This window comes from Porites lutea, chromosome 4, assembly GCF_958299795.1.
Source record: "Porites lutea chromosome 4, jaPorLute2.1, whole genome shotgun sequence".
Classification (NCBI taxonomy): Eukaryota; Metazoa; Cnidaria; class Anthozoa; order Scleractinia; family Poritidae; genus Porites; species Porites lutea.
In genome coordinates this window covers 36,959,141-36,969,195 of record NC_133204.1, presented here as the reverse complement: position 1 = coordinate 36,969,195, position 10,055 = coordinate 36,959,141, and the positions used below count along the sequence as shown (strand labels likewise).

At 38.4% G+C, this 10,055-nt stretch overlaps 1 protein-coding gene across 1 annotated transcript in view; it reads left to right on the top strand.

Moving 5' to 3' along the window:
- LOC140934611 (telomere repeats-binding bouquet formation protein 1-like) overlaps window positions 1–8,693 on the top strand; it is a 10,146-nt gene extending 1,453 nt beyond the window's left edge. Inside the window, exons 3-10 of the mRNA XM_073384209.1 lie at window positions 652–780; window positions 1,046–1,106; window positions 1,290–1,429; window positions 1,899–2,024; window positions 2,473–2,625; window positions 6,934–7,089; window positions 7,247–7,317; window positions 8,601–8,693. Of these exons, the coding sequence (XP_073240310.1) occupies window positions 652–780; window positions 1,046–1,106; window positions 1,290–1,429; window positions 1,899–2,024; window positions 2,473–2,625; window positions 6,934–7,089; window positions 7,247–7,317; window positions 8,601–8,693 (929 nt within the window). The remainder of the gene's footprint in view (window positions 1–651; window positions 781–1,045; window positions 1,107–1,289; window positions 1,430–1,898; window positions 2,025–2,472; window positions 2,626–6,933; window positions 7,090–7,246; window positions 7,318–8,600) is intronic.
- The last annotated feature ends 1,362 nt before the right edge of the window (window positions 8,694–10,055 follow it).

Sequence of the window (10,055 nt, the reverse complement as noted above, 5' to 3'; positions counted from 1 at the left end):
TTGAAGCAACAATTCTATCAATCCATTTCAACCTTGTAATGGATGTTGAATAGCAGGGCTATTCAAACTACTAGTCATATCAAAGTCAAAAATCCTAGAAATGTAGAGTATCATGACAGTTGAACCCTGAGTGTTTATTGCAGCATTCTTGTCAATATTTCTCACTCAACACCTGGTTCTCACTCAACACCTGGGGCCCGTTTCTCGAAAGTCCTGGTAACTTTTCGGGCCCGAAATCAAATATTCAAATTGAAATATAAAGAATAAGAGCACAGGTCCTGGCTAGTAAAATACTCCATTTTGTTTCATTAACTGATAGTTTTTATCATGTTAGACTGATGCAAAACTATTGAAACCTTGATCTTTAATGTAAACGGCAACAGCTTACGGGAGCCATTAATTATCGGGACTTTCAAGGAACAGGCCCCTGGTCCCAGTAACGTTCAAAAGGTGGATAACACTATCCACTGGATATAAATCTTTATCCACTGAATAGCCCAATCGGTTTCCCTAATACTAATCCGCTGGATAGTGATTTATCTGGTGGATAGTGCTATCCAACATTTGAACAGCCCGGGCCAGATTAATGAGAAAGTGAAAAACTAGTGAGATAATTAAGCTAGTGAATTTTTGTTATATTCAATCATACAGATATTTCTCAGAGAGCTATGACAAAGAATCATGTGTTTCACTTGCTGCGATCCAACTTACAAGCCATTAAGGACAGGGCAATTGTGACAACTTCAGCTTTTCTTCTCCTTACTATCTGTGCTGATAACTGTAAGATTTAAATGTGTTGTGATTTTATGTTACTGTATCCAATCCAAAAGTACCAAGGAAATATCAGTATAATTTAAATAATGAACATCAGTGTTGTCATTGACTTAATTAACTTTATTTTCCACTGACTTTAGGCTTAAAGCTACCTTTCAAAATTCCTGTATAGATGAGTCTTCTTTCCTGTGCACAGCTGTTGGCCTTTCTATGTTTTTTTACTAAATTTTTGAGTGTATATTTTGATTTCTTTTTTGTTTTTCAATTTTAGGTCAGGGACAGAATCTTGCAAGAGAAACAAAGTGTTTACATAGCCTGTGTGACATATTTAGGTTAGATCCTTTATTATACAATTTTTTGCTATTACTCTTTTGGTTTTAGAAAAGATCCATTTTGTCAAAAGATTACAGTATTGTGGTTGCATTTAATTTTCCTGCTTATGGCAGTTAAATTCATATTTTGAGCTGTATTCCTAATTTTTGAAAATGCCATAAACATGTTGTTCTCGTAATTAGGAGCTGTCTTCCAGTTCATAAGTTTCCCTCCTCAAGTCACAAGAGTGAAAAGTGGTTTAATGATATTGATGAAGACTGGGCAAAACTCTGGAACAGTGTTGTTGTGGCATTACATTCTCTGCTCCAAAACCCTCAAAATGGTGAGAAAATAAGTTATCTATCTTGTACCAGTGAAAATCAGAGTATGTATTGTGATTCCTTTTCCAGTAGACTAGCCTGCCTCCCATTTGATGGAAAGACATTGTTGTTTTGCAGAAAACTCCAGTACTGAATTCTATTGATTTTTAAATGTGTCTTAGTACTTTACACGGCATGCCCCAGATGGTGGAGGTAAAGAAGACTATAAAAGGAGAAAGACTGTGTTCATTTTGTAGTTATACTTTAATAATTCAATTATTATTAATATCCAGGGCGGTCACTAAGACTTCAAATTGCTGGGTAAATACAACAAGTAGATGGGGAATTCAAACAGCTAGGGATTTCGTGTGGTTCTATTTTTCTTCTATTTTCCTATGAAAGTAACTTGGGGTCACATTCATAGTAGCCGAGGGAAATCCCCTACACCGGCTCTTAATGACAGCCTTGATACTATCATAATTCAATTTGCAGCTCAAAATCAGCAACTTTGCTGCAGGCTCCTTCCCATAATGGTGAATACTTTACACTTGGTAACAACTCAGAGAAATGTTATTCTACCCACAGTCACTCTCATTGGGGCCATTGTTTCTGAAAATGGTAGGAATTTCAAATAGTTTTCAATGTTTTTTTTTTTGGCAAAGTTAATGATCATTACTGTTAAACTTAATTATTTAGGAAGTGTAGCCTTGATGCTTTTGCTTCATGATCAAAAGAGTAAAAGAAGCCTGTAGCAAAACGGGAAAGTTGCACGAGATTTTGTTGATGACGTTTTAGGAGTATAGACACAATTACCTGTTGACGAATTTTATAAGGTGGCTCTCAAAACATAAACACGTGAGCTTTTCCAAATGAACTTATTTTAAGAATGTTTGAAAAGATTCCATGAAACAAGTTTGTTATTCTTTTCTTAATCTTCTATCAGTACCCCAATGTTGGATTTCCATGTGAATAGCGTATTTCACCTTACAAATATTTTTCCATGGGTTTGGTATTGAAAAAACCTATACTGCTCAAAACATCTAACCTTGTATTTCCGTAAATTCAGCCGAGTGCCAGTCCAAGGTGCGACTTGTTGGTGGACTGAGGGCCTTGATTAACGTGTTTAAACGGTTTGTGAGCCTTGAGCAGCCAGATAATCAAGACTTCTGCATTATGGAGCATGTCGTTAATACCATTGCATCTTCTATAACAGGGCATGGTAAGTTATATCTTGGACGATTTTGTATAAGTAAACAGGCTAAAATGTTTAAATTCACTAGAAATCTAGAGAAGAGATAAGTGGGAGTTAAAGTAGCTGTGTCACAAAATGTATCAAAATTCAAACTGCACGAACTGCCACCAAGTGAAATGAAATATTAAACAAGAATCGCTGAAAGGCGATTTTTAACTGGGCTGCCAAGGGGCTATTTTTTCTGAGGGGAGGGGGCGGCTATACACACTCAGGCTACCATAAAACCTTGTCGGCAACCATTGCATGCGACAGAACCTCATGTGAGACTGAAACATAAACTCATTCAGAACATTGTACCCTTTTGAAAGACTTTCGTAACCAAAAAAAAGAGTACCATTTTAAGTGGGGGCTGTATAATAACTTTTAAATCCCGCCATTATGAATAAAAATAGACAAGTTAGCCATTAATTCTAAGCAGGAAACAATTTGCATTATTTCCACGTACCCCTTCCCTAATCCCTCTGTGCCCCAAAATATAGCGTGACAGTATAACGTGAACTAATTTGACGTAACTGGAAATTCCAAAAATTGTTGTCGTTCTACGAGTATAATGAGCTGATTTACACTAGACAGAAATACTGTATTGTATGAAAACCAGACGTATACTAAAACAGACAGTTAACTGCCCATTGATCCCGCCTGATCCAGGGGCCTCACTGACTGCACGCAGACTTTACTGCGCTTTTCACAAAAAGTTCAAAAGCCACCTTCACAATTGTGTTTATCGCTGCCGTCAATAATAATTACGATCACAAGCAACGAACCTTGAAACAGAGAAACACACAAAACGGATCGAAATCCACAAATCACAAACCATGACCTTTTGAACCCGTGAAGTAAAGTTTTGTTTCCTAAGAGGTCCGTTAAGATGATTGACAGCAGCGAAAAACGCAATCGTCGGTTGGCTTCTGAACTTCAGAATTCGCATGTTTGTGAAAAGTGCGATCCTAATTTGCGGTCCACAGTCTACAAGAAAACGCACTATTTTTTCCACAAGAAGAAAAATATTCAGTTTTAAGATTTCCTCATGGTATTTTTCTCTAACTTAAAGGAATAAAATCCTTTGCATTTTGAGACCTAAAAAAGTTTAAAGATTTCTCGCTCGTATGTTGCGTTCACCAGCACGCACTTCAAACAATATAAATAGATGAAACGATCGATAACATATTTTTTACCTGATACCGATGCCAGTTAAAAATTCGCTCCAGTTCTGTTTGTCTCACCCAAGACGAACTTTTCTTCATGGAAGATAACTATGCCGCTTTATAACTCGTCCGAAGTTTTTGTGCCAGCTAAACAATATGGAAACACTATTCACAGTGACTCCTTGGATGTTAAAAAGACTGAACGTGACGCACTATTATGCCTTTGTTTACTTCTGATCACATCTTCAAGCGAAGTCTCTCTTTTCAAGCGATTCATCTCAATGCACAATAATTGACCCTTATATTAGTTAAAACCCTATGGTTCATTTATGTTAATGCTGTTTTTGCCCCTCACATTGACTGTGTTCGTTCGTATTCAAAACACCTTTACGAAAATAAAGGTCGTATAAGTCATGTGTGTTATGTTTCGAGATAAATGGATTATACGCTTTTTTAAGTTTCCATTTTGCGGTGACTTCAGTTAACATCTTCATAAAATGGTAAAAGAAATATCAAGAAACATCACGAGAGCTGAAAACTTTCAAAGGCATGTTTCTGCTTGCTGAATGGGCGAAAACACAGAATTGTGATCACAAGATCATGTACAAATTTAATGATAAAAGCTTAGCAAGATACAAATCCAAACAAAAGCAAACCCCCTGAAACCTCGACGTGGGCTACACTTGTATGCTCTACTCCCCCCCCCTGCTCTACTCAGTCACCAAACCTTGTCAGTAATAGCTCCTATTTTCCTCAAGTCGCTCTCTATGAAGCTCCCGGATGGGATGTACCGGTGAAGCTTTAAACTTGTGTGCGAAATTCTCAGAGTCCCTATTTTTGTCCGTGTCTTCTTTATCCTCAGTATCCGAAATTTAGACCTCCAAAGTGGCGTGTGTTGCATTAAATAGAAGGAAATATTTAAAGGACAAGCCAGTCTTCTAACATGGCAAAGTTGTCACGTCCCTCGCTCATGGACGTGCGTAGTGCCATTCATCGGCAACTAAGTTGTTCGCTTCACTGACTACGAAGGCTTACAATCAAGTCTTCAGCCATAGTGTCGTCAACTGGTGAAATACCTTGCTCATAAATTATGCTTCTTAATTGCTCATGTACTACATCGATCGATAATTCTCTCTTTGAGTTCACGAAGCGGCCACGGCGTTCCAGACCTGACGCTCACAGTCATCTTTTAGTGTGAACCTACCGTGAACAGCGTGTCGGTTTGAATGCAACGCGAGCATTTCTCTGAGTTTCCCAGCGCCAACATCATCTAACTGACTTAAACTCGAACAATAAAAAAATTATAGAGTGACTCCCATGATCGAATCGCTTCGAACAACGCAAATAGCCTTCTTCAGGTTCGCAACGCTTTGTGGGTTTTTCAGGGGGAGCGCGGACGAGGTACAAAAAGTATCCGTGCAAGGCTCCGTGCAAGAGAAAATCATATGAAACCATTTGTGAGAACATCGTTTCTCGATACCAGACCCTCGTGTCTTCCCTCCCCGGGAGGCCGTTTTTCGCCGCAGACGACCGAAAGCCCATTTTATGACTGGGCGCACAGGCAGCCCAGTAAATATCTGCTCAGAACGTTAAAAGAATGTGTGGATATCACAGCAAATACTAAGGCAAGCACGGATGGACAAACCTGAGGAAGATTGAAGGGGATTGTAGTTGTGTTTTTCGAAAATTTGTTAGCCTAACAGTTTTCCAAAGATCACTTTTGTTGTCTGTAACATTTGACGCAATGCTTGGGAGGTATATTTTTTGATATAAAGCTGCTATTTTGTCATTCACAAGATATTTCTAAATTTTCATAGCGATTAAGGACGAGTAGTTAGCATTATAAACAAAATGAACTTGCCAACCTTGACACTGCAGCTCTTTTAAACATGTAGCAATGCTTATAGGCTCAGGCTGAGCTGGAACCATTGCAGAAAACCTATGACACAGGTTATCCTTACAGTCATAATAGTGGGTGCATCTAATTAACGGAAATTCAGTGCTAAACAAATTTGGAACAGCATATAATGGCGCAGAAATGACTTGCAGTAGTCTTTTTAAGTAATTTAAGGTGAGAAAGAAACATTTCTGACTAACTCAGCCAAGAGGTTTAGCTGTGGTGAACTCCTATTTAAAAGGCAAAGTCTATCCTGTCAGTAACGCTGCAACTACGTTATAGCTATTGAGCAGGGCAGCAATTTGTTCCACTGAAATAATTTTCATGAGACCGCTTGGCCAAGGGGTCCACGTAACAGACCACCAGTCTGCAAGTTGGGTTTCGAGCAATTCAATGCACCGCTAGCGTAATCTTTTTTTGTTTATAGTCTTGAGATTGTCCATCCTGCTTCTAAATAGCCAACTATCTAGTTATTTGCTACATTGAAGGGTTTTAATTGTGATATGTTTCATTTGATTATTTTCTAATGTCTTTTGAATGGAGTCTTGTAATCTAGCTACTCGCCACTTTACAAAAAAGAAGAGAACTAGATTCGAAGTGCGATTCGCAATTGTTTCTGGAATCGTTACTGGGCACGCGCCGGTCTGCTATTAGGGAGTTTAACATCCAACGACGCGACGGCAACGAGAACGTCTAAAAAACAACAAGTTTAATATGCAAAACAACAACTTCGCACGCGCATCACACTTTTGTGTACATTTCCTTGCCGTTTCTGCACGACTACGACGTGAAAATGCCTAAATTCGCGTTTTATGGTGCGAGTTTGAAAAACCAAATAACTATTATTTTATTCAAGATATGACCCACTAATCGGTTTTCGAAGGCAAAATCATATAACTTTAATTTCATAAAAACGATGTCACATGACCTCCTAGTGCAAATGAACTTGGATATGATTCCTTGGAATTCAGCTTCAGGAAGGTTCGCCTACGTTTGACAGAGGAAGTGAGCTGGAATAACTGCGATAAAGACTCAAAAAACGCAAATTCACTTTTTCAGCGACTTTCTCGTTGCCGTCGGGTCCTTGGATCTAAAAGTCCCTATTGGTCTTTTTCCTCATGTGCCTAGTAACAGCTCCAGAAGTCTTTGCGAATGTTCATTAGGTCCAGTCTCCCTCTGTGGCAGATAGTGGCAGATAGCGGCTATAAGTGCTAAAGCTTTTTTTTTTTTCAGAAATGTGTCAGGAGAGTGCAGCAGATCTTGGACTGGTGTCGTTACTTCTTCAGTGTCTGCATATCACTCAACTAAGTCCAGAAGTGAACGTTGCACTCGCCAAACAGCTCAGAACTAAGTGCGTTTTAGCACTCTCCATCTGCGTTGACCAGAGTGGTGGGTACTATGCATGTTCGCTAAAAGAAAAAGTTCCTTTTTTTCACCCTTGTTACAAATGAGTTTTAGGTCTTGATGTGAAACATGCTTACCTAACACTTGGTGTTTTTGGCCTGGAGAGAAATATAGTATAGCTTATGTGATGATGTTTTTTCAGAAAGGAACCAACAGCAGCTTAGGCAAATGGGAGGTGTGGATCTGCTAGTTGAGCTTCTAACCCTCGAACAGGTACCATGTCAATTTTAAGGGTAGGGTAAACCGACGCTTGTCAGGCGATGGGTAATCAAGTGTTTTGCCACAAGAAAAGAGGCCTTTGAGAACAAATAAGCGACTGAGATTCTTAAAAATGGGGGTCTGTTTCAACGTAACCGGGTCAGTCAGCACTTTGCAGGTTTTCGTTTGCGCCTTCGTGGATATATAGACCAGCCAAGAACAAAAATTAACAGACTTTCCACCCCCACCTTGTACATGAAGACATTGTTTTTTGCAGCTAATAGACCGTCTATTCACCAGCCCGCATTTTAGGGCAGTTATCAAGTAGACATGTTTACCCCAATTTCGCGATCCTCGTCACGGCGAACAGTAAAAAAAAAGTGGAGGAGAGAGTTGACGCAATGAAGCCTTGTTCAAAATCAATACAAACCTGCAGCTCTCTGACAGGAGCCTGCTAAACCCATCCCACCTACAACTTTTCTTTCTTGTCTCTACAGTCGGAATAATTCAGGAGAGTTGCGATATTTGTTCTTCATTGCATCACCGGAAACTCTCAAGGTATGACTCGTCTTCGGAGTGTTTACACTTTGTTTTAAAATTATTTTGTAGTTATTATTTCCTCGGGGATTAAAACGCTCTGCCTCATTGCCAGAAACATTTTCCCTTTCTTTACGTCATCCTGAGTTGACGATGAGGTAACCAATGAGAAAGCTACCCTTGGAACGAGGTTGGTGAAACAGCGGTAGTGAACACTGGGCAGAGTGTTAGGAAATATCAAAAGCGTTTTTGAGATCAGTTTATAATGACTCGGGGGTTTCAATAAGCACCGACGGCCGACGAAACGCGTCGGCTACTTTGCTCATAGAAGTCGGCTACTTTTTTTCCACAAAGAAAAAGTAACTAGTTTGAATAACGTTGTAAAAAAAAATATATCGTAAAATGTGAATGAAACGTAATTATGTCATGCTTTCCTAAAGGTTTACTGGTTTTAGGTATGCTTTAGTCAATTTTTCCGAGTTTTACGCAGAATTTGTTTACGTGCAAAAGTAGGTAATCTAGTTTTCACCATTTTTTCATTGCTTGTAAGAATCGATTGTGTAACTGATAAATCGAAAGGTAAATGAAAGCTACATTTTCTTGAATAAAGACACGCTCTTTTATCCTAAATTTAGTCCCCAGAACGCCGAAAATCGTATTTTAGGGCTTTGAAATTTCAAAGTTTTGTGGGGAAGCACGCCCCAAGAAAAAGGGGACTAACGGCCCCTTGTTGATACAGTTGGTTACTCTTTTCAAACCAGGCCCCGGTTGTTCAAAGAGCGGATAACTTTATCCAGCGGATAGGCCTATCTAGTGGAGAAAACTGCTATCCACTGGATAGTTATCCAAAGTAACAAAAGGCACGTAGGGCTCAGCCAAATGGTACCATAATGGCGTCGAAACGTGTGGAAACAGGTTATCTCCGTGGCCGCCCCATTCCCCTACGGCTGTAATTTTACCTTCCCCCCCCCCTCCCTGACCTAATTCCTTGATTGCCTTCTGAGCTCCTGATGAGACAAGGCTTTCAAAATTTTGTTGAGATAAGATGCTCTTTGTTTGAAAGGATGAGCTCATCATATCTCATTATCATATAGACCGGGGAAAGATAAGTTAATGTGACAAGGTCACTTAAGTTCATTTTAGGCTTATTTTATTTCCAAATTGTTTTCAACTATACTCATTATCCTAATGATTATTAATTGGTTGTTTACCTAAATATCTTTATTTCTTACACACCTTATTGTGTTTACCACGTGTAGTTGTATTATTCCCACACATTTCTTGTACCTAAATCCTGTTGTGTAGGAGTGGTAAACACCTAGTTCCCTTAGGTAAATCCTGTATTAGTGGGCAGTAAATTCACTCCCTAGCCTTATTTGGTTTTTAGTTAATTTCGATTTCCCTCCAAATTTATTATAAATTGGCAACCATTTGCTCAGTAAATTCAGTTGGTTCAGTTGGTTTACCTAAGTAGAGAAAGTCCTCAAGTAAAGTACATTTTCAAGTCTCCCGCGGATGTTTAGTTATCAATAACATTTGGTATGTTACATTATTTTCCTATTTGTTTATTATTTTAGTCCTTTTAGCTTAGTCTATTAGCTTTCTATTTCCCTAGTTTGTAGCAATATTATCTTATAATTTAGCCGTATTTTCAATAGCTTTCTGTTTAGAATGTTTACCTCATTTGACCTTTAGTCTGGCACAGCATGTAATTTGCCTGTTAAACATTCTGCTATTGTTCTCACCAATAGTTACTGTATCATTGCGTACCTTTGGTTTCCAATCATTTTCTGTAATTGTTCCCTTGTGTTCAATCCATTTTTGTTCCAAATTATCCTTTTGTCATTGCTTCTCGTGATTTAGTTTCATTGTACTAGTTATTAGTTTAGTCATACTGTATTGTTATGCAAGACATGTAATCCGAATCCCTTGTTCTTGTCTATTTTGCACTTCATGTAATAGTTCTCAGATTATACTCAGCTTCTGGTTTGTTTACATTTTTAAGTCACTTTTATAGTTTCTTAAGTAATCTTTTTGCCTTTTTTTAATATGCAATTTTTAGTGAGCATTATGCAATCAGTTATCTAGTCTTATTCTTGTTTCTAATATTTAGCTTGTAAATACTGTTTAGCTTATTGTAGTTTTTGCTTTATTTTTGTATTTAGTTTCTCGTTCCCGTTTTTTTGTTTGTTCAATAAACTCGTGAAACTTAAGCT